This window comes from Lagopus leucura, unplaced genomic scaffold, assembly GCF_019238085.1.
Source record: "Lagopus leucura isolate 7727_CA_CO unplaced genomic scaffold, USGS_WTPT01 Super-Scaffold_100009, whole genome shotgun sequence".
Lineage (NCBI taxonomy): Eukaryota > Metazoa > Chordata > Aves > Galliformes > Phasianidae > Lagopus > Lagopus leucura.
In genome coordinates, this window is record NW_024962266.1 from 21098999 (window position 1) to 21123043 (window position 24045).

The window sequence follows — 24045 nt, forward strand, 5'->3', positions numbered from 1 at the left end:
CAATCCCAGTTCTGCACAGCATCCCCTCACGTCCGCCTCTGGTGCCCGTTGTTTGTCCCCATGAAGCCACACAGGAGCGGTCCCCAAAGCCTGGTGGTACCACTGTGTGCAAATTGCTGCAGGAACGCCCGGCCATCGCTCAGCCCATGGCTTTGGGCACTGCTTTCTGTCTGTGACTTGCCCTCTGACAGAATTTGTCCGTCCCTTGCCAAGCTCACTATGGAGAATGCACCTCCACATTTTGTCCTAAGGGTTTTCAAGCTACAGCTTAAAATTATAGCTCAGGTCGCAGAGGGAGTCACACGACGAGAGCATCACTGGAGTGAAGCCTTGAAACTCTACACACATTATTTTTGCCAAATATCCACGTCGGGTCTCCCGAGAAGAAAACTGAATTAACTGGGGCAATTAGGAACATATATACACACACACAGAGGTGACAGGGGGGAACCCGAGGCAGATCCCCGGCAGCTCCGTGCTTTTCCCCTCCTCCCTCAGTGCCCAGCACCGCCCGCGCTCCTCCTCCCGTTCTGCCCGATCCCCGGCGCCGGGCAGGGCTGGATGCTCCGCTCTCAATAAGCGCTGCCGTGATTCGGCGGCCGCTCGGACCGCGAGCCCGGCCCCTCCGCCCTGCATTGGCCGCCGGCGGGGATAAGAGCGCCGGTGCCCGCGGATACCGCAAGGATGAAGGCGTCCTGGTTCGGCGTGGATGTGGCTCGGGTGCTGCACTTAGTCGCCGTCTTCTGCCTGACGTGCGTGCTGCTGAAGGCCATCCAGCTGTACCACCGGCGGCGGGAGCTGCTGCGGGCTCTGTCCGCCTTCCCCGGGCACCCCACGCACTGGCTGCTCGGACACGTTCAGGAGGTGCGGCGGGGCGAGGGTGGGCTCTGCGGGAGGAGGTGACGCATGGGGGTGATGTGTGGGAGGACCGTTTTCTCCCCGTGCCTTTTCTCTGCTGGGAGCGGCGTGTGGATGCGATGGGAAAAGATGCGACAGGTTGGCAAGGAGAGGAGACGGGATTTAAGGCTTTATGAGGTTGATTTGACATCTTGGCTAACTACACGCATGTATATGAAAAAAAAGTCATGCTTGGAGTGCATGGCTGTACCTCAAGCTATGCATTTTTCCATGCAGATCAGCTTGGCTGTTGGTTGCTGGCAGCTTTGTGAGCTGGGCAGTGTGAAAGGCTTTTTAATTAAAGCAAAAATGGAAAAGCTTTTGAATTTGTGCTGGAAGCGCTCAAAACCCCATCCAGCCTGGCCTTCAGCAGCCTGTTCTAGTGGAATGCATCCTGGCCCTGATGGTCTTTAAGATCACTTCCACCCCAAGCTGTGCTGTGATTCTAAAAGCATGCTGACCCCTCAACTGGGCTCTGCTGATCACCTGCCCTGGCACATTAAATAACAAGCAACCCAAAGAGCAAGGCGGAAAAATTGGTGAAAAGGTTCAGCCAGATAGGAGACCTCTGAGTGACCACATCCACGCTGCAGTCTTTCTGTGTCTGACAGTACGAATGAGCTCTTGGCAATACAAGCATGAGGCCAGGACAGCTTGGGGGGTTGTTGCAGTGCCAGTTAGACTTTAAAACTGCAATTAAACAGAGCATGTTCATCAGATTCTCAGCTGTGCCAGATTATACTGGGGTGGAACTCTTTGGTGCTGATCACTGGCACCCAGCAATCGTTAGGTTGTTCTTAGTTTACCTTTCACCTTGGACAAAGGTAACCTTTTATGTTGGGCATGCTTCTGTTGTTGAAGGAGAGTTCTGTTAGTTTTACTCAGTGCTGCTAAGTTTGCTAGAAGTTGTGAGTCAGGAAGGAAGCTGTCAGTGCCCTGGACAAGTGCTGAAGGTAACATCTGTAGGTGTCTTGATGGAGGATGTCTAGCAGCTGTATTCAGGGGAGCATGGAGAGCTCCACCTAGCTCTGTCTCACTGCAGCACCATGGCTATTAAAACCCAGAGCATCGGTTCCTGGCTACCCTTCCTCATGGGCTCAGCTCCTGGAGAGCAGAAGGAGGTGGCCCAGGAGGGCTCAGTCCCTCAGCAGCCTCTCATGTGCATCTTGCCTGTTTCAGCATCCGGTGGAGGATGCCTATTTTTGACCAAGAGTGGGGCAGCTCAGTGCTCAGGTTTCAGCTCCTGTATTTCCTCTGCTTCATTTGTTATCAGTGTGTGGTCATTAAAAGTCCCCTTAGGCACCTCTTCCCAGATGCTTTTAATGCTGGATCCATTCCAAAGCTTGCATTTCGATGTGAGATCATGCTATTGCTTATCTTCCTTAGAAGAGCTGGGGTTATACTTTCCTCTCAAAATACCCAAGGGAGGAAGAAACAGAAGTGCTGTTTTGTATTTTTTTGTTGTTGCTGTTGTTTTTTTACCCAAAGCCTCGTATCTGCAGCTCTGGTAAAGAAGCAGGAGCTGTCAGTGGATGTTCCTCTCTGTCTTTCTTTGATAACCACAGCAGAACTAGAGGTCATGGCCTTAAGTTTCTTCAGGGGAGGTTCAGGTTAGATATTAGAAAAAATATCTTTTCAGAAAGAGAGGTGATGCAGTGGCACAGCTGTCCAGGGAGGTGGTGGGGTCACCGTCCCTGGAGGTGTCCAAGAACCATGGGGTTGTGGCACTGAGGGATGTGGTCAGGGCATGTTGGGGTGAGGCTGAACTGGATGATCTCCAACCTCAGTGATTCTTCGATAACCTCTCCTTGCACATGTACTCATTTGCCTTCTGCTCTGGGATTACTCCCTGTGGCACAGATCAAACTGGATGCCAATGCTCTAAAGGTGCAGTGACTGTTGCTGGCTCTTAAGCCAACTGGAAAAGCCAAGCACAGTGAGACTTATTGCTGCCCCAGTTTCTTCCAGCATGTTTATGTTTTCTGTTATTGCACCAACAGGAGGAAACAGAGGCACCATGCCAAGTCCCCTCTCTGCTGACATTGTCTAAGGTGTAGCCTGGTGGGGGCTTGGCTGCTGCTGGACCCTGTGGGACAATGCTGGGACACAAATACCCACTTGAGAAATGCCAGCCAAGCAAACAGCTGAGCCAAGAGAAGTCAGCACTAAAGGAACTGAGCAAACATTCACTCAATTCAGTAAATAGAGTGACATTTCAGTTCATTTCTATGCTGCTATCAAATTTGTTGCACTTCAGCAGCTACCGTTTCAGCCCTAGCTCACCAAAATCCTTCCCTCTGCATTGTCATAGCTGGACTAGGTTTGTGCAAGCAGCTTTGGCAGAGCAGTTTTTGTTTAAAGAAAAGGCAATTTGTACATGTGGACTTTTTGGTCTCTGCTTGTGACTCTTTGCACTAACCCATCTAACCAGTTTGTTGCTTGTTGCCTGTTTTATATACAGTAAAATTGGCTGTAAAAGCAATAAAACAATCACTGCTTTCAAAGAGGGAAGTGCCGACTACCATTGCTACAAGTATCAACATCCATGCATGCAGCAATAAGCAGTGTGCACTTCTGCCCATAAGGGTGTTCTCCTTGACTAAGATCAATTGATAAGGAATAATTATTTTATATGATGGTTGAAAGTAATAAGCACCTTTACTTCTCCTGCCCTGCAAACCCAGGGCAGCTCCTTGTTGATGATAGCTTGGCTTTGTGAAACACAAAGACCTTCAGCTTTTGAAAACAGCTGCTAAGGAGATTTTGTGTTTTCACCAAACCTGAGCATTCTGTCTCTTTTCCCTTCTCCACAACTACAGTTTCTCAGTGAAGAAGAAATTCTGGAAAAGACAGAGGCCTGGGCACTGAAGTACCAATATGCCCACCCTGTCTGGTTCGGGAGTTTCTCAGCTTTCCTGGTGGTCTCCAACCCTGAATATGCCAAAGCCATTTTTGCCAGAGGAGGTAAGAGGCAGTGGTTCAACTGTGGAGCAGCAGCCACAGACTGCAGCTTTCTCGTGCCAGGATGTCAATTCTCAGCAAGGCAAGGTGTCACAAACAGCTCATATTAGAGAAACCAACTTTGGGTTATTTTACAGAGAGAACTGGCTGCTGTGTGCTCCAGGCGTGCAGCTGCATGGCCCACTGAGGGCTGCAAGCGACCAAGGGTCCTCGAAATCTACTAGCAGATCTATCTTCATTGAGTCCTCCTTGAAAAGCTCCCTTCTCAGAGCCTAATCTCAGCAAGGAGAAGGCAGCTCAGAGCTTTGGTGTTGGCTCAGTCCCATTGAGCTGTTGGTTTGGTGAATCCAGTGAGAAAGGTGCTCAACAGCGTGTCTGAGAGGGTTAATCATTTACCCTGCAACATGCCTATTTGACTTTGGACTACCAGTACTTTTGTTTACTCCAGTCTGAGCATCTGCATTTATACGTTGTCTCTCAACTAGGCCCAACAGTATTTTGCTGTGAAATAGTGGTCAGTTCTGCAAGGGTGCCACTAGTTCAGTTTCATACCCAACCAAAAGCAATACCCCAGGGTGAGCTTTCAGGTGCCAACCAGTGGAGTGCTGCTGGTAAAATGTTTACCATTTCTTTCTCTTTCTCTTCTCCCCTCTTTCCTTTACAGATCCCAAGGATAACCTCAGCTATAAGCACCTTATCCCATGGATTGGTAGGTATTCCCAGGCCCTTGCCTACTGGGAACTGTACTGAAGTTAGTTGGGAACACGTTATAAATAAGCAGCATTGCACTTGTTCCTTCCAAAAAATGTCCTGAATTTATTCTGCTTATTGGAAAAGGTGCTAAATAATGCTAGTTTTTGTGATTTTAAATTAAAGTTCAAACATAGCCACTCATTCAAATGAGAACTGCTTATGCCTGGAGGTGACCACAACCTCTGGAAATGATCTATTGAGGCAGATCTGGTTGTGTTGTGTCTGTAGAAGCCATTCTCCTTGTTCACTGATTGTATTTCCAAAGGGAAGGGCTTGCTGATCCTCCACGGGCCCAAATGGCACCAACATCGGAAGCTCCTAACACCAGGCTTTCATTACGACGTCTTGAAGCCTTATGTAGCCCTCATGGCAGAGTCTACCAATGTGATGCTGGTAGGGGCAGTGTCTGTACCTCTCTCTGTCCTATGTTATCACCCATGATCCTGATTGTGAACACAAGAGCCTACCTGCAGTGTCCTGGCTGCTAATGCCTGCAAAGATGAGCTGTGACTTGGGCAAGGAGCTGGAGGCCAGTTGTGTCAGCCGGTTCCACTAGGTGGCAATCTGTACCAAAGACAAAATTCCATCTACATAAGCACTGCTCCCAGCCTGGTTTCATGCTGTGAGAGTTCAGGTGCATCCATGCTCCTTTCTCTTTTCCCTTTCTCAGCTTTTTGGTCACCAGTTGCTTATAGTTCCAGAAGGAAAGAGGATCCAAAGTAATTTTGCAGCACTTATGATTTCTCTTAGGATACCCTGTGGGAAGAATTGAGCAAGAGCCTCCTATATTTTATGCTGAAAAAACATAGTGGAACAGAAATCATGAGATGCAGGAAAAGCCTTGATTGGAAGCTTGCATCCTAGGCACTACAGTCATATGTTCTTGAGAGATAAAGAAAAAAGAGGCTGGGGAAACCTGGTGCCAGCACACATTGTTCTGGCTGCTGGTTCCCTTCAATGGACTTTTGACTGCAATTAAGAGATCCTCTTAACTTCTCCTTTCCTTCAGGACACATCCCATGCTGAGCACTTGCTTAATGGGAAGGTGAGTGCAGAACTGTGCTTTGCATTCTCATTTCTGTCTCCTTTCCCCACTAGGATAAGTGGGAAAAGGTGATCACAAATGGGAAACCAGTGGAGCTCTTTCAGCATGTCAGCTTGATGACTCTCGACAGCATCATGAAATGTGCCTTCAGCTACCACAGCGACTGCCAAACCAACAGGTCAGTGCCCAAGCCCTGGCTGAAAGTTTGCAGCTCAGAGAGAAAGCAGGCAAACTGCTTGTCGAAACACACCCAAATTTAGGCTTTGACCTAAATAAACCTGACTCAAATTGCAGGGTCTGTTGGGCAAGCACTTGCTCAGTAGTAGTGCAGCAGCCTTCTTACAGAAGGCTTGCAGAATCCTTCCTGATGCCATTATTCCTTAATACTTGGTTAGTCGCTCCTGATGAACGCCAGTGAGGCTGGGGACGGAGCAGACTCAGGCTGGTACATAGTGCCCTCCCAGTGTATGCAGCTCTGTGAATAGGGATTCCCTTCTTTCCAGGCAAAACACCTACATCCAGGCTGTCTATGACCTGTGCCAGATGGTACACCAGCGACTCCGCATCTTTCCCTACCACAATGACTTCATTTACTGGCTCAGCCCCCACGGATATCGGTTCAGGAAGATTTGCCAGCTTGCTCACGACCACACAGGTATGCATTGTCATTATCCTCTCCCAAAGTTTTCATATAGGGTGTCTGAAAGAGCCTTCAAGGAACAGACGTGACCAAAGTGCTATGTCTGCCTCATCTGCTGTCTCCAGCCTCTGGCCCAAAGAAACCCATCCAGAGCTGAGAATCAGGCACCCCCATGGGAGCTCTGTACATGAGTTACCTCCTTGCCCATACTATGATCCTGCAGACCAAGTGAGCTGTAGTGGACAACTAAGTTTGTGGAAAGGAATCTGCTATTGCAACAACAGCCACGTGTATGTCACTTATTGTCATACTCCTGAAAAAGCAGAACTACCTGCACGTAGAAATACACATCAGTGCATTAGGAGCAGGAAGGAAGCCACCTTCTTGGCCAGCTTTGTGTTCAGGAGGTGATTTCCAGACTCAGCATCTCCTGCCCTGCTGAGTCTTCAGCTCTTATTTACACAGACAAAGTGATCCAGGAGCGAAAGGAGTCCCTTAAAGATGAACAGGAGTTTGAGAAGATCAAGCAGAAGAGGCATTTGGACTTCCTGGACATTCTGCTCTGCGCCAAGGTGAGCAATGAGATGCATGCCTCATCACAGCTGAAGAGGACACATGCCATAGGGAGCAAAATCCAGTCCCTGTGGCAGTGCCACAAACTCACAGACATCCCTGGGGGCATTGTTTTACATCAGCTGAAGGCATCATGCCCAGCCCTACCCAGATGAGGAAGAATGGAGATGTCCCAGTGTTCAACCACTGAGATGCTGGCACTGTCTGGGAAGGCAACCTGGAGAAGGATTTCACGGTCTTAATATAAGGGAGACAAAGGGTTTTACAAGCAAAAAAAAAAAAAAAAAAGTGGCCCTAAGTTCAGTCTATGGAGAGAATTATTCAAGGCCATCATCACCTCCCTTTGCAATGTCCCCTCCTGAGTTAAATGGGACCACTGAAGATGTCTCTGTTTTTAGGATGAGACCGGAGCTGGCTTGTCTGATGAAGACCTGCGTGCTGAAGTGGACACATTCATGTTTGAGGGGCATGACACCACAGCCAGTGGGCTCTCATGGGTCCTGTACTGCCTGGCATCACACCCTGAGCACCAGGCACGATGCAGGGAGGAGATCCAGGACATCCTGGGCAGTCGGAACACCATTCAGTGGTAAAGCTGCACATTTCCCCATTGCAGTCATTCCTAAGTGAGCAATGCCTTCAAGCCCTGGGAGCTGGAGTGTTAAGGGATTGCTTTTTTCCAGATAGCTGCATGCATGTTGTAGCCGTGGCTTTTTGTTTCACCATGATGTGTTTCATCATGTTGTCCATAATCTAGCTGAATGGCTATTCATGTTGTTGGGGCACCTAGCATGCAACAGCCCATGCTCCCTCCATGCCCCAGTCATTGCAAGGGGGGAGCAGGAGGGCACTTGCAGCTCAGCATCCCCTGCCTCTGCAGGGAAGACCTGGGGAAAATGACCTACAGCACCATGTGTATCAAGGAGAGCCTTCGCCTCTACCCCCCAGTGCCTGGTGTGTCCCGGCAGCTCAGCAAGCCCATCACCTTCCATGATGGTCGCACCCTGCCAGAAGGTCTGTGGATTCTGATTCTGCTCGACATTACAGCAGTAAAATTGTGTGTCTGTGCCACTGAGCCTTTTTCTTCTCCCCAACTACTTCACAGGCACTGTCACTGCAATAAGCATTTATCTCATTCACCGAAATCCCTCGGTGTGGAAGGATCCTTTGGTAAGTTTTGGTTCTCAAACAGTGGCATTTGTGCTGCCTCTGCATTGGGTGTAGCAATTAAATGCCTCAGGAAGCTTCTTGTAGTAGCAGGCATGAAGATGATTTTGCTTAGCTTGTAGGTAAAGAATTAAATTGCATCCGTGCACCACAGTTTCTTAGTTATAATCATTGCTCTGCCTGATTTGTGCTGGCTGTGCTGCTCCTTGGAAGCCAAGGGAGTCTGGCATATGAGTTCCAGTTCACCTCAAAGTCCATCTTCTCTCCAGTGGAGTTGTTCAGAAATTATGGAGTGTTGCACTTCTGAGGGTACCAATCACAGTACCTTTGCTCCTTAAATAACTGTTTCTTTCTTGCTGTACATACTTCATTCCCAGGTGTTTGACCCACTGCGGTTTTCTCCAGAGAATGTATCTGGCAGGCACTCTCACGCCTTTCTGCCTTTTGCTGCTGGATTGAGGTAAAACACTGGGCATGGGAAGAGCAGTGGGATGCAGAAATCCATGTCCCTGGAATGCTTAGCCCAATGGAGCATGTGCCAAGGGCTCCTCCCTCCACCCCCCTCGGTTGTCCCCTGCTCGTGTCCCCTGGGTGATTGCTGTCTTTATGTCAGGAACTGCATTGGGCAGCAGTTTGCCATGACTGAGATGAAGGTGGCCCTGGCGCTGATCCTGCTCCGCTTCGAGCTGTCCCCTGACCTCACCAATCCCCCCCGTAAGATACCTCAGATCATCCTTCGCTCCAAGAATGGCATTCACTTGTACTTGAAGAAAATCCATTGATGCTGGAAAATGGCCTGAGCATCAGTGGGAGGGACCAAACAGACAGGGATGAAATGTTTGCTTGGGATACAAGGTTCACAGCAGCTCAGGATACGAGGATTCCTCCGCTCCTGCATGGCTGCCAGCAGCCAAATTTGTCCCTGTGGGCACCCCAGTGCCTGCAGGTCAGCTCAGGGCTGATCTCACCTCACCTCTCTTCTCTCTCTCTCTCTATGTCTGATTGCACTCAATGCACTGGTTACAGCTTGGGCTTGGAACTTTTGCTCAAGCTGCAAAATATGATGTAATTTTTGCATTAATAAACCATTGATTCCTGTTAACAGCTTCTGTATTGAGTTTGGATTGCTAATGCTCACCAGCTCAGTCTCACCAGCCAACCCAGCATCTCATAGAATCTTTAAGGTTGGAAAAAGACATCTAAGATCATCCAATCATCAACCCATCCCTACCATGCCCTTTGATTGTATCCCTCAGTGCCACAACTCCACAGTTTCTGAACACCTCCAGGGATGGAGACCCCACCACCTACCTGAGCAGCTGTGCCAGCACATCAACATTCTTTCCAAGACAATATTTTTTTCCCTAATATCCAACCCGAACCAATGTTTTACAGAGGTTGTTAAGCATAGGACTGAAAGGTCCTCAATTTACTGCTGATAGGGGATGATGGTATAGAGAGAATACTTATTAAAAAAATCCACGTGTTATGAAACTTGGAGAGTCTGCAAGCAATTTGAAGGGTGGTATTAAGATATGAAATAATCTCGATAAATTGGAGAAGGTGCTCAGGTGGTTAGGATGCAGCTCTGTAAGGGCACACACAAAGCACAACAGATGCAGGCATTGCACAAAACCTCAAAGCAGATGGCTGGCTGTGCAGCAGCCTCTCCAAAAATGTATTTTGAAGAGATAGAGGACCATAACAGTAATGTGAATCAGTAATATCCTCCTATTGTAATCAAAGCAAACACCAAACCTGGATACACAAATACAAATATTTCTCCAAAACCTTCCCTTGCATCTCCTTTCACTAAATGAAATGAGTGTCCTTCAGCTCTATTCTGAGATTCAAGCATAAGGGCAATTGCATTTACTGCAGAATGTACCTTGCCAATGTATTCTGAAGTACAAAATGAGAAAAATTTTTGATCAAAATAACTGAAGCCACCAGAACCAAACAACATACGTTTTTGTATTGGATGGGGAGGGGACAGAACAAGGACAGCTAACCCAAACCTGCCAAAGGGATATTCTGTACCCTATAACACTGTGCTCAGCAGTAAAACTGGAGGAGCTGGCTGGGTAAAATGGCCATTGCTAAGGGACTGCTGGGCACTGGTCAACTGTTGGCAGGCATTGTGCATCACTTGTTTTGCTGTTTTTATTATTATCTTTTTTTTTCTTGTTTTCTTTCTTACTGAACTGTTCTCATCTCAGCCCACAAGTTCTGCACTCTTCAATTTTCTCCCCCATCCCACTGTAGGATGTCTGTGAAAGGGAGCGAGCCATGGGCTCACCTTCCAGTGTGTGATTTCTGAGAGCACCACCCCTCTGCCCCAGATAACTTCCCCTTGCTTGATATTAAGATACTTGACAGTAATAAAGAGACTCATTCACATGAGATTTTATAACCTGGAGCAATGCCATAAAGACAGCCGAGCTCTAGATACAGAGAGGTTGCCTCATTCTTCAATCCTACTCTTTGCCAAAACTGTAATTGCAGAGATGATGAACTGACCTTGGACTGCCTGATTCAGTCTTTTAGATAACTAATTTAACTGGCTCTCAAGAGATGGACTCTGCTGAGTGCAGTAGGGTATGTATTCATTAGACTCCTTTCATTGCTACAGTTCAACAACCCCATCTCTCATTAACCCACATCAACCTACTGGTGTCACCTTCTCACCAAGCACAGAGGGTGCCACGTTGTCCCCAGGGGATGCGGTCCCTGCACAGGACCCACGTGGCTCTCACTGCAAACCTGATATCAGGTGCTACCAGCAGTTCCCATCCAACCCCCACTGGGATTTTAAACTGGGAGCAGCCTGTAAATTAAATAAATATTGCAGCATAGTTGTAAGACAGCTGTATTAAATGCTTCCAGACATAAATTCACCCTAGAGATGTGTGTGGTCAGATGGGATCCAGACAGCTCACATTACTCTGCGACACTTGCTGGTCTCTTTCCATCATATCCTCATATATCATGTGTTAGGAAGCCTGAAATGTTATTTCTGTTGGCAACACAACTACATCTCATCTGTCAGCACTAAGCACTACAGGAACACACAGGGACAGATGGCTCAGGTTCCTCTTCCTACCTGAATAAACACAGGCACACCCAGGGAAGCAGCTGCTGCAATGTCAATTTCAGGGGCAAAATACTAATTTGCCACCTACATTTCACCTGTTTGACAGAGCAGCCCTTCTGCAGTAGATGCTAACAGCATGCACCAAGTCATCACTTCCTTGAGGTGTCTATTTTAAGTGAGAAGACTCCCTAAGCCCAAGAGCAACTTTCATAGCTTGAAGTCCCCATGAATGAGGCTTTAGTCACTCTGCTCTGTCTTCCCTATCAGTTTAAGGCTCTTCTTTCACTTCACCTTCAAGACAACCCAAGTATCCTTGACTCCACACTCAGCTGTTGATATTGGTTATTTAATAACTACCAGGGAACCAGATGGGTAAAAATCCACCTTGCTCAGTTACCCATGATCAAACACAGATTCCAGGGACTTTGTCCCAATGTGAATTTCTAGGAGATTATAAAGTTTAGTCTGATTCCATACCAGAGATTCCCCAGACAGGTCCTTCTAAATCCCCCAAGACTCCACCCTGAGTCTTGGGTGATTTCTCTACCTATTTTATGTCTATTTTATAGGGGATTGAAGGTCCAGATCAGTCACTCTGGTAATGGGATAGGTGTCATAGGACACCCCAAAACAGCTCCATTGATACTGCCAGCAGCTCAGCCCCCATCTCTCTCTTCATCCCTTACACAACCCTGGCAAGGCACCCAACTTCTCTGCACGTGCTACAGGTCTTCAGCACAAATGACCCACAGAAGCCATCCCACTGCCCTCAGCCCCTTTCTCTCTCCCATCCATAGTCATGCGTAAGGCCAGAGGAGAGGCTGGATGCTGATGGGTTGTTTCCTAGAGGGACTCTGAACAAGACTGAAAGCTTTTTTAAAAATGGGTGAGAAGTAAAAACACCTGAAGGAGAAATAGAGTCCACGATACACTGGAGGTTGGGAATGGGGTCTCCTGTAGCATGCACTGCTTGAACTTCAAGTTTAACCCCAAGAATCATGACAGATCTGTCCAAATCCTCTCTGTGATTTCATCTGGTTTCCCAGCCAGCTTGCCAGTCAGCACACAATGCTTCCTCTCCTAATTACCTACTAATCACAACATTGAAGATGATGGAGGATGATCATAGGAAGAACTGGAGGTGCTGTGTGGTAGAGAGAAGATGCATCTTCCACAGCCATGAAACCTCTGGAGTTGGTCACTCCTGCTCAGGAGCATGAGAGCAAATAGAATCTCTTCTGCTTGGGCTATGGATGAATGTAGGATGAATTCCTTCCCTAAAGAATGCCTGAGCTGACATACTGCAATCTTTGGCCTCCTGAGCAACTTCCCACTCTCTGGATGTTTGCACAAATCCATCTAGGGATAAGATGATACACTGAGCATCATGAAGCTGGCCAGGTGTGTGAAAACACTCTGCTCTGTCATGGAAGTTATCCTGTCATAGAAGTTATCCAAGCCAACAGTTTAATCCTCAGCTTTGCCTTACAAGAAGTATTGGTGGTTTCTTTAAATTTCAGAATAGTTGGTTGATGTGGCTCTAATAATTTACCAGGCTCTGGGTCAATACAGCATGTCAGCAATGACGCAGAGCAGAAAGCACAATGACAAATACCAGCCAGGGGATGAGCCTCCTTTTTTCTCCTAGCCTGAAGAACAACAGGCACCATCTTAAAGGAGTTCCAGGGGTGCAGCTCTCTGCAATACATCTTCCCATCTTGCTATCAAGAGTCCAGTTAGCTTGAGTTATCCCAGCACATTTTATAGGGAAATGCTGAAGATGAAATTGAAGACAAGCAAGAGTGTGAGCAGCCCAGGAACAGATGTAGAGTAGCTCATAAACGTGACATCTTTCAAGTCAGAGCAAAAGTGCCCCCCTCAGGCTTATCCTATAAGCTCTCACAAGGGGTGGATAGCTCTGAGGAATAAATGAAACTGCCCGTACCAAGGGCACTGATTGCAATCATTAACAAACAGCTCACAAGCCAGCTAAGGGAAAAGTCACCCTGTTTACTAGCCTTCAAATATTATCATGGAGTCAAGTAATACCCAGAGAATGAGACTTGTGGGATATTTTCTTACAAACTTTCTGTCCCAAATGTTTAAACATTCTAACTAGGGCTGTGTGCATTCAGTAAAGTGATTCTACCAGCAGAAAACATGGGTTTCAATTGGCTATGTTCTAAGCCAGACTAAATAATAAAGGAAGGTATCCATCCATCCAAAGACCCTTGTTTTGGAGACGTGTTAAGTCAAAGAGAAACACCCACACAACTCAGAAGCCTCAGTGTCCGGCAGCTGATGACCCGTCTGATCCTCATAATATCCAAACACCCAAATGGGAAGTTATTTCAGCCCATCTGGGATCCCTGACTTTGCAGTACACCTAGAAATCAGCCAAAAGTAGCAAATTTTCAGCCCAAGCCCTCCCGCAGTCCTGCAGGCAGGGAAAGGAAGACTCACCAGAACTGTAGAGGGAACATCATCGTATTATCACCCCTTCCCTTCAGGTTAGATGTCCCTCAGTGTTACTGCAGCTCTTTTTGCTGCTCTCCCACTCTTTGATTTACGTATTGACAGAGTCAACTCTTCTAGACAATGCTTTTGTCTCCTGGCTCATCTATATAGGACCGCTTGGAAAGCATGATCCCTTGTCTGCTGGTCAGGTTTTGGCTGTTCCTTTGATTACAGTCCAGGTGTGTTGTTACAGTCATTAAGAGCACCGTTTTTACAGCTGAGGGTGGCTGGATCAGTCCAACAGAATTAGTCTGTTTGCTTCTCACCTCGTGTGGGTGCATTGGGGTCTACCAGCACTGATCTTTCATCTACCTGGGTATATGTGAAGGTGTCAGAGCTGGAGTTCTGTGCTGCTGCAAGCATTTTCGCTCAGTGTTGGGATGTAACAACCTTTAGAAAAAGTAAATATTTACAGAGTGTTTGCTAACAAGCCATTTCCGTCCATCCAGGTTATTGCAAGTGGGTAAAAGGGTCAACAGGGAGTGTAGGAATTCTGGCTATTGGTCAAGCTGACACATTGCTTACTGGTACACTTCTGCTATAAAACTCATCCAGACCTTGCATCAGCAGCAATTGGCCAGCTCTGCTGCAGAAACTGTAGAAAAGAAGCAGAACAAGGCAGTGTCGAGCACCCCAGACTCAGGCCAGCATGGTGTCTCTCCTGGACAACATAGCCAGACCTTCTGCTGTCATTCTGCAGCTGTGTGTGGTGCTTGGTGTCATCTTTGTCCTACTGAAAGTGGTCAAATTCTACAAGGAGAGGAAGAAGATCCTCAAAGCCCTGGAAGCATTTCCTGGTCCCCCAGCACATTGGCTCTATGGCCACAACCGTCTGGTAAGGACAGAGCTGGGGTGGTTTTGTGCCAGCAGCTGCTCTCTCTGTTACCCAGGAGGAGACAACTTGCATGTGGTTTCATAGGAAGATAAATTTAGCATCTGCTCTCCCTGCACATTCTTGTTTTTCTGCCTGAATTCAGTTTTTGCTTCGCTATCATTGCAGATAACTGGTGACAAAATGTTAAGTCTGGTAGTGTCACTGGGAGAAGAATACCCATATGCCTTTCCCAGATGGTTTGGACCAGTGCTGCCATCTCTAGTAATCCACCATCCTGAATATGCCAAGACTATACTTGGACGAGGGGGTAATTCTCTTCACTTGGGTTTGGGGATTACAGTCCTTCACTCTTCCCTGGGAAGCCTGTCCTCCTACACCATCAGCCACCACAATATTTATGCTTTCTGGTAAATGCAGGAACGTGCATGATCGGGCACAGCAATTCAAAAGACATCTGAAGACTTTCTCTCTGCTCCTTTTTGTAGAGTTGTTTGTGCTTGGTGGGTTCTCAAGAACTTACGTTCATTCTTCTCAGCTTTGAGATTTGTCACAGTTGTTTATTTTCCACACATATTCTTACCCAGTTTTTCCCCTGTTCACTGAGATCATAGACGTAGAAATCACTTTTAAATTCTACCTCTAGTGTTTCTTGGAAACAAGACTGATTCTACAAGGGCAGCTCCTAAAATAATGCCTCCTATTTTATTATGTTGGCCCATACAATCAGAAGAGGATGTTGGTGGTATGGCAGTAGAGGCTGAACCTTCCCAACAACATTTCATTACATTTTGTTGCCATACAACAGATGGCAAAGTAGAGAGGCAGCATGACAAAACTGAGTTTGACACAGAAGTGTGTGTACAGAAAGGAAAGGTGTGTCACTGAATTCCTGAATACAGAAAAAAATGGCACCTGTTGACATTCACTGATGCTTGCTGAATGTTTGTGGAGAACAAACAGTGAATGTGAGCACAGTGAGCTGAGTGGTGCATTTCAGCAGTGGTGACAGCAATGTGAAAGACAAGCCACATTCTGGAAGGCCATGCACAGCTGTCACTCCATGACATTTAGGCTGTCTCAATCAATTCATCTTTGGATTGCAACCAGGGAGCTGCATACAGAGCTAAATATTAGCTTCAATGCGTTGGGAACTATGGTGGAAATGTTGGATTATTATAAAATGTGCTCACCTCTGAGTCTATAATATAAAGTTTACACCATGTTGGTCCCATGAGCAATTGCACAGGAACAGAAAGAATGCCATATGCAAGTTTGTCAGCGCCTATTGAACAAAAAAAGAGGCTGAAGGTGTTAGTTTTCTGAATCACATCATTACCACTGACAAGACATGGTCTCACAGCTATAAGCCCAAGTTACCACAGCAGTCCATGGAGCGGCAATTGACAACAAGTGAATTCCCCATCAAAGAAAACGTTCAAGATGCAGCCTTCAGTGGGTACAGTGATGTGCATTGTCCTTTGCAATAGGAAAGAAGAGATCCTTCTGGTTTTCCCAGAACCCAAACTACTACTGCTTTATCACGACGCTATGCTGAAGGGTTGAACTCTGAGAAGAAGACAACCTTTCTCTTGTAACACTACAATAATAGGCCATATGCCTGTTTGAAGAGTGTACAAGAGGGGCACATTGCCAGTTTTGGCAGGCATTCTTCTCATACCAATTGTGTAGTCCAGATTCGGTGCCTTCTGACTTCCATCCGTTTGGGTTGATTGGGCTGATGAAAACCAATCATGTCATCCTAGCAGCTGTGAAAAAGTGGGCCACCTCCATTGGTGCAGATTTTTATAGGCATGGCATGCAGGCTTCTTGTTCACTGTTGGCAAAAATGCACAGCCAATGGTGGTGACAGAGTTGAAAAATACTGATTTGTATCTGAGAATTTGCTTTATCAAATAGAGTTATTTTTCTCTTTGTAGCTATTACAGTTTCCATGGAAATAAATAGGAGGCATTACTTTTGGAGCGACCTGTGTACATTGTGATAAAGAGGAGGGATTTTACTGGCGATTTATCCTGAATTTTCTTGATACACTGAATTCATTAGCCACTTATGCTGTTCTGGTCTTTGCTTCGTTTTACAGATCCCAAGCCTCCTGTACCTTATCACTTCTTAATTCCGTGGATCGGTGAGTAATTTCTTCCATTAACCCTAGCAGCCACGTCACACATTTCATTACTCTCATCTTCATTTCACCTTTTTCCATCCTAAAGCCAGAGTACACAAGCAGGTGGATTAGGCTGTGAGGATTAGCACTGGAGTTGTCCCCATCACTGAGCAGCATGTCTTCCCCCCAGGCCCTGCACGTCACCTGCTGCTTGGCCATGAGCTGCAGTGAGGCTGCTGGAGTTTTGAGCAGAGTGGAGTAGCTGATGGCTTTTTCTGGTGTCTACAGGCAAAGGGTTGCTGATCTTGGGTGGAACCAAATGGTTTCAGCATCGGAAGTTGCTCACTCCAGCGTTTCATTATGATGTGCTGAAATCTTACGTACCCCTGATGTCAGAATCGGTCAAAGTGATGTTGGTAAGAGAAGGGAAGAGACTTAGACGGTTCCTAGAGCCCTGTCATTTGGGGGGGACTCTTTTCTTAAGTTTTCTTTTTAGTTTTGTTTCTCTGAAATTGCTTCCTCTGGCTGTTGCACTTATTCTCTCTTTCGGCTGCTTCCCAATGAAATCAACTATAGTTGAATATCTGTTCATAGCCCAGCAATGGTAAACACAGAAAAAAAAAAAAAATGCAAAGAATGGTTTGGTTATGTTCACAGGATATGCAGTGAATTAGGGCCTCTTTTCTTGGAGAAAATAATTAGCTGTGTGGATTGAGATAGGGACAGGAACTATGACCTGATACTGTGGCTGAGTCTGCTCTGGAAGTCTGTCTCTCCTCACACTTTCTCCACCACTAGGATAAATGGGAGAAGAAGAAGTCAGTAGAGCTCTTTGAAGACGTCAGCCTGATGGCACTGGACAGCATCATGAAATGTGCCTTCAGCTACAGCACCAACTGCCAGACTCAGAGGTCAGCACACAAACTTCCCAATTCTGGGGCGAGTGCCCCCGTTTTCTCCACTAGCACTGCTAATGCCAACTCTGACCTTGGCCTCTTACAGCAACTCAGACGCTTACATCAAAGCCGTTTTTGACCTGGGCTCCCTCATAAACAAGAGAATACAGAATTTCTCCTACCAAGATGCCTTCTATGACCTGACTCGCAGCAGCAGGGAGTTTCAGGATGCCTGCAGGCGGGCCCATGCCCACACAGGTATTTCTGCTCCTTGCTCTCCCAGCTGCACCTCTTGCACATTCACATGGGGAGCAGCTCAGTGGGGTTACAACAAGCACTGGTCAGAAAGTTACAAATTAAACAGGGTGTAAGAGGCTGAACAAACAGTTGTGAGCTCTCTGGCAGGATGGATCGAACACTGATCATTTTTCCACGCAGATAAAGTAATACAAGAAAGAAAGATATTGCTCTCCAATGAGAAGGAGCTAGACAAGATCTTGAAGAAGAGACACCTGGATTTTCTGGACATTCTTCTTTGTACCAAGGTGAAAGTTTGAAATAATCCCGTCAGACACCATAGATTCCATGGCACAAGGGTTGAACCAGCATCCCTTTTTCCTAGCCTGGGGAATGGTGGACAGAAAGGAAAGGTAATAAAGATGTGTGAGATGCAGTGACTGAACATAAATAGCTCAGAATTTCACTTTCCTGTTCATTCCCATCAAGTACGTTCCTATTTTGAAAGGTGTGGGCTATCAGAAACCTGAAGAAAGACCTTTGGGGAGGTTACAAGGAGGTTGCCTTGGCTGCAGTCCTCTCAGGAGGTTTTGCTCCTCCCCTTCTGTAGTTTTACCTTCACAGATGTCTTCAGGAATTCTAGATAGTTTCTGCCGTTTGGTGCTGAGGATGAAGACACTGTGCTCACTGCTCTTTGTAGGGCTTCTGCTTTCTTTTGTGCCACCATCTTAAACAAAAGCAAAAACAAAGCAAAAAAACTACTGCAAAATGTAATGGGGGAACAAATGGGTTGTCCTGCAACAGGCTGTCCTGCCAAAGGGCCAGGAGCTAGTATTGCAGTAAAACCCAGCTCTGTTGACTGCAGAGTCAGCAACCAGCAGCTCTGTTCTCACATATACTGGATTTAATTTCTACTGGCTTAGTTCTTGATATACAGGGAGATACAAGAGAAACCAAACCAGGTCCTTCTTCCTCAACATCTAGGGCTGTTTTAACACCCAGCAGAGCTAGCCCAATTAATGAAAGCATGCAAATGATACGTTCTCCTCTTTGCTAGGATGAGAATGGAGTTGGCCTGTCTGATGAGGACCTGCGTGCTGAGGTGGACACATTCATGTTTGAGGGGCACGACACTACAGCCAGCGGGATCTCATGGCTCCTGTACAGCATGGCATTGCACCCCGAGCACCAGGCACGGTGCAGGGAGGAGATCCAGGGGATTGTGGGGAAACGGGATACCATTGAGTGGTGAGCTAGCAGTTCTGAGTTCTTTACCTGAAGCTTTCTTCAGTAGAGGTAATTGCCGTAAGTTGCGCCAGAGAAGGGGCTCAGGTTGGATATCAGGAATAAATTTTTCTCCAAAAGAGCAGCGATGCACTGGCACAGGCTGCACAGGGAGGTGATGGGGTCACTGTCCCTGGAGGTGTTCCAGAACCATGGGGATGTAGTACTGAAGGACGTGGTCAGTGGGCACGGTGGGGACGGATTGGGCTCGATGACCTTAAAAGTCTTGTTTGCAACACTAATGATGTAATATCTCATGTCCCCATTGCTGCCAACAAGCACAGCCTGAGCCCTGGTTTGCTTTCAGGGAGGACCTGGGGAAGATGACATACAGCACCATGTGCATCAAGGAGAGCTTGCGCATGTTCCCACCAGTCCCTGCAGTGTCCCGAAGGCTCTCCAAACCTGTCACGTTTTCTGATGGGCGCAGCTTACCTGAAGGTCTGTGTTCATCCTTCCTGCTGCTGTCCATCACAAGGGCGGAGGGGCTGGTTGGGGAGCTTCCAGTTTTACTTCTCTCTCCAAAAGGCTGCACAAAGCCACCACGCTCACTGAGCCTGGAAGGGTTACTGGCGAGGGCCCAGGCACATGCAACAGGGCACCAGGTGTTCAGAGCTCAGAGCGGACCTGCAAATGCTGATCATGTCCAAGAGTAGGGGTTCACCCACCAGTACCAGAGTGGGGCCCAGCTTTGAGACCATTATTTCCTCCATGGGAAGGATTCAGAGCTGACCCATGTGGACAGGCTGGGAAATGTTTCTGCCTAATCTTCTGTCACAGCCCCTGCAGAGGCCAGGGAAGGAGAACATCCTCCAAACACTCTTGGTCTTCACTCTTCATATGATGAGTATTTTCACATCATGAGTATTTTCTCAATTCCAGGCTCCCAGGTTTCGTTGAACATATTTGGTATTCACAGGAACCGGGATGTATGGGAAGATCCTGAGGTATGTCACCTTCACAGCAAGAACGGGGAGATGATCTCAGTCAGAGCCCAGACTGCCACTGTCTTTGAACAAGGCAGCTTGCACCTCCATGCCAAATTTTTTTTTGGGGGGTGGGTGTTCTTTTTGCCTTTTATTCCAGCAGTCCGTATCCAAATGTAAAGTTCAGTGATGTTACCAAACACCCCAAAGGCTTTGAAAAAGGTATACAATAGCTTGCCTTTATGCAAGGGGAAATAGAGCTACTCTTCCTGCCTTCAGCAGCTCTGATGAGATATCTCCAAGGGGAACATCAGCAAAGCCACCAGCACCCTCTTTTCATCCATCCAGTGGCTTTGCAGAGGAATGAATGAATGTCAGCTGCAGCTCTCCTGGAGCAGCAAAGGCCATTCCAGCCCTACCTTGGGCACCAGAGAACCTGGTGCCACTCATGGTTAGGCCAATGCTGACCAAATGGCCTTTGTTCCTCCCGCAGGTATTTGATCCCCTGAGGTTTTCTCCTGAGAACTCAGCACACAGGCATTCGCACGCTTTCCTGCCTTTCTCTGCAGGACCCAGGTAACAAATCCTTCATCCCTTTCCCTCCTCATGGGTGCATGGGGTTGTGCTCCTGAGCCTAATCCCCTCAGCACCCCTGGGTCAAATTGGCTGGGCCATCTCAAGAAGTCTCCATGGTGGAATCTCTACTGAGCTTTGCCAGTTCTAGAGCACTTCCCACACCCAAGGCACTGTGGATGCAAATCTCATAACTTGCAGGCTTCAATCTGAACCTTTGTCCTCTCCCCAGGAACTGCATTGGGCAGCAGTTTGCTATGAACGAGATAAAGGTGGCTCTGGCACTGACCCTGCTCCGCTTCGAGCTGTTCCCTAATGCCTGCAAGCCTCCTACCCTGACACAGCAGCTCATCCTCAAGTCCAGCAGCGGCATCCACCTGCATTTGAAAAAGATTTGCTGACCTTATGAGGTGGCACAAGCAGTTCCCAAAGACCACTCTCCTCTCAGAGTCGCCAACCTGCAACCTTCCTGAATGCCAGGGCTGGGGAGGGCTATACCCACCAGATCCACCTTATATTTCATCCACACTAACCCTGCACTGAGCCCATTATGCCCAGCAGCTTCAAGTCCCCTCCTTGCAGAAGGAAAAGCACAGCTGAGGTTTTTTGGAGGGTTAGCAGGGATCTTCTGCATTCTCCTCATCTCTAGCCTGTCCTGATGGGATTTCTATCTGAGCACCTCCACGTTAAGCTCAGGGAAGAGCCCTGCCTTGGTGAGCTGCAGGCTGGCATTGTGTCTGGCATTACAGAAGTGAAGACCAGCAGGTTTTCCCAACCTGACACTCAACTTCCTGGAGCTGAGGGTGCTTAGTCACTGAGTAGCCTGGAGAAAGCCCTCAGCACCACATGACCTTCATCCTCTAAATTGTGAATAAAGCCTTGCCGAGGTGGTCTGGGAGCATGTCCCTGGATGCTTTTGCACCTACAGTCAGTAGGAGAGGAAGAGGCCAATTGAGCCTCATTGAGAATGAGCTGCACCCATTGCTCTGCAGTGCAAGAGGGTGCAGCCCTGGCATTGCATTTCCCCAAGCCACAAATACTACTGAAGGAATTTTATCCCCTGAGAAGAGAGCTCACAGCCCTTCCGTGCTACAGGACACCAGGCCCTTGCCTTGCACCATGTTAGCATTTCTGTGGTAAGGAAATAACCGCAGCAAGCTGCCTTTAAAGCAGCAGAACAAAAGCAGCGGTGGCAATGACAAAAATCCACGGGCAGAAACAAAGCATGGGTTTGTCCCAAGACTTTTCCTGTACGGGCTGAGAACTGAGCACTCAGTACCCGAGTGAAAGGCAAAAAACCACCATCAGAGAGCGGTGCTGGAGGGGTTTAGGGGAGGGCACGGGGAGGTTCTCTATGCTCACCCTGTGAGGTTGGGGGCCGGGGGGGGGGGCGGCTGTGGGACCCCCCTTTTCACCAGCTCAGCTTGCAGGTCCGCGCAGCTCCGCTGGGTGGCACTGAGAGAACCGGGAAAAGTCCAAATCTGCCCTTCTGGCTCTGAGTGCAGCACAGCCCGGTACTGCCTATGGGCTCGCGGCAGAGTTGTTAGGGTCAGGAAGACGAGTCATTGCCTGTTCCCGACACAGCGAGCATCGAGAATAAGGCACAGGGGCTGCACGCTGATGCAAGTGAAAGAGAAGTGCTGATGCCGTCACCCTTGCAGCACCCATGGGCTCACGCTGATCTCAGAGATCTGCCCCAGCTCTCCTCCTCCCCCCAGCTTTGAAAGAATAAAATCCCACATCCTCGAGGGGCTGAGCTCTTAGGTGCAGGGAACGATTTGGTCTTTCTGCTCTGCCACCTCCATCAGACATCTTCCCTGTAAAAAGGCTGCGCAACACAACCCCCTCCACTGACACCACTGCAAAAGCAGCACGAAGAGAGAGTGCTGGAGACCTCATCTCCCCAAACATCCTGCCAGGCAGTGACAATTCTGTGCTGCCTCCTCTCTCTCCATCCATCACCATGGATACAGCATCCGGATGGGCGATTCCTTACCGGGTACCACAGCCCCTCAGGGAGATGCCACCAGAGCCAGCCTCTTTAGCAGGGAGATGCATTAGTCTGTACACACAGCACCAAAAATCCTCCTTTTCCCCCCCATCTTTCCCTCCCTCCCCTTCCCTTTTTTTCCTTTATTTATTTATTTAATTTTTTTTTCAATGCACAAACAATGGAGCTAAAAGGTTGGGTATCAGGCCGATAATCATGAATGACGTGTCGTTATTACACGGCACACATCCATTATCTCCCACTCCAGCCATGTCACAGACGGCTGGAGGAGGGCAGATAACGGGGTGCCTTCATGCAGATGGCTTATTATCAGGATGTTCCAGGAGGGGCTTTAAGACAGTTAGCGATGCTGTTTGCCAGTTAAAGATTAGAGACCCCAGAGAATAATTAACAATCCCCAAACCTGGTTGTTTTTTTTTTTTTTTTTTTTTTTTTTTTTTTCTCCTGGATTCTTCTGCTTTCTCCCCCCTCCCCTGTCCTCTTTAATCTATTCACTCTAGCAGGTGTAATAAAGTGATAAGGACCGGCTCCAGGGATGTTTGTTGAGCTACTAAGGGTGTATGAATCAACAATGGATGGTATTTTACTCCTGGCTCTCAGTACCTTGAATCAAGACCAAAAACTTTGTGGCCCCATTGCCCACACGCATCTATCTCACATGCCCTGCTCCCATTTGCACCGATGCCACCAGGCAGCACCCCAAGGGGCTGTGATAGCCCCCTCCATGTGTTCTAGCACTGTTACTCACTCCCATAGTGGTGCCAAACCTCCCTTTGTGCTCTGCAGGTCCAAATCCCACTGCTTGGATGCTGAGGAGCCCAGCACCAAGACAACAAGCCAAGGCTGCACTGCGTGGGGCAAGGGTGGAACAAACCTCCTATTCTGCAACACTTCAACCCTACACAGCAACCCCTCAGTTGCTGGAATAATGGAATGGAATAATGGAATAATGGAATAACCACCTGGAATAATTCACATATCCTCAGGGTAAGGCAGAATTAACATGCCTTTGTTAGTGGTATCACCTGGGGCCAGCAGGTGATTTTAATGGTTGGCAACTGCCCATGGCAGGAGATTGGTAATAGATAATCATTGAGGTCCCTTCCAACCCAAGCCATTCTATGATTTGATGATCCTAAGGTTTCAGGTACTGCAGGGCACCCTAGGGCATCCCCCAGCTCATGGGGAGTGCAGTGGGTGCCAGGACACTGTCTTCCTCACCATGCTCTTCCACCAGGAAGGGATGGTGCAGCATTGTGCTACAAACAGCATCCCCAGCCCTATCAGTGGGAGATGAGATATCCTAATTATGGCAACGCAGGTGAGGATCCAGGCCATATCAACCAGCACAGAAAGGTAAACAAGAAAGACAACAATAGACCCTTAACACTCATTAGCTGCGTCAGATAATACCTCACTTTTCTCCCTTTGGGGCTTAAAGTCTAATTAAGATTTTCCAACAATAAATTTCATTTATGCTTGCTCCGTTTTGTTTGTTAGAGACCGCCTGG

At 47.7% G+C, this 24045-nt stretch overlaps 2 protein-coding genes across 2 annotated transcripts; both read left to right on the forward strand.

The window, feature by feature from the left end:
* The first annotated feature begins 669 nt into the window (after window positions 1-669).
* LOC122181000 (cytochrome P450 4B1-like) lies at window positions 670-9138 on the forward strand. Its single transcript, XM_042873070.1, has 12 exons — window positions 670-864; window positions 3717-3861; window positions 4523-4567; window positions 4877-5004; window positions 5710-5834; window positions 6160-6311; window positions 6762-6868; window positions 7268-7458; window positions 7750-7883; window positions 7975-8039; window positions 8414-8496; window positions 8650-9138. Exons 1-12 carry the CDS (start codon window positions 685-687, stop codon window positions 8816-8818), a joined length of 1524 nt encoding a protein of 507 aa, XP_042729004.1. The 5' UTR covers window positions 670-684; the 3' UTR covers window positions 8819-9138.
* A 5043-nt stretch (window positions 9139-14181) lies between these two features.
* On the forward strand, window positions 14182-21421 carry LOC122181001 (cytochrome P450 4A6-like). The gene is made up of 12 exons (XM_042873071.1): window positions 14182-14482; window positions 14648-14789; window positions 16584-16628; window positions 16896-17023; window positions 17406-17518; window positions 17610-17761; window positions 17942-18048; window positions 18798-18988; window positions 19332-19465; window positions 19907-19971; window positions 20444-20526; window positions 20756-21421. The coding sequence occupies exons 1-12, from the start codon at window positions 14297-14299 to the stop codon at window positions 20922-20924; spliced, it is 1515 nt and encodes a 504-aa protein (XP_042729005.1). The 5' UTR covers window positions 14182-14296; the 3' UTR covers window positions 20925-21421.
* The last annotated feature ends 2624 nt before the right edge of the window (window positions 21422-24045 follow it).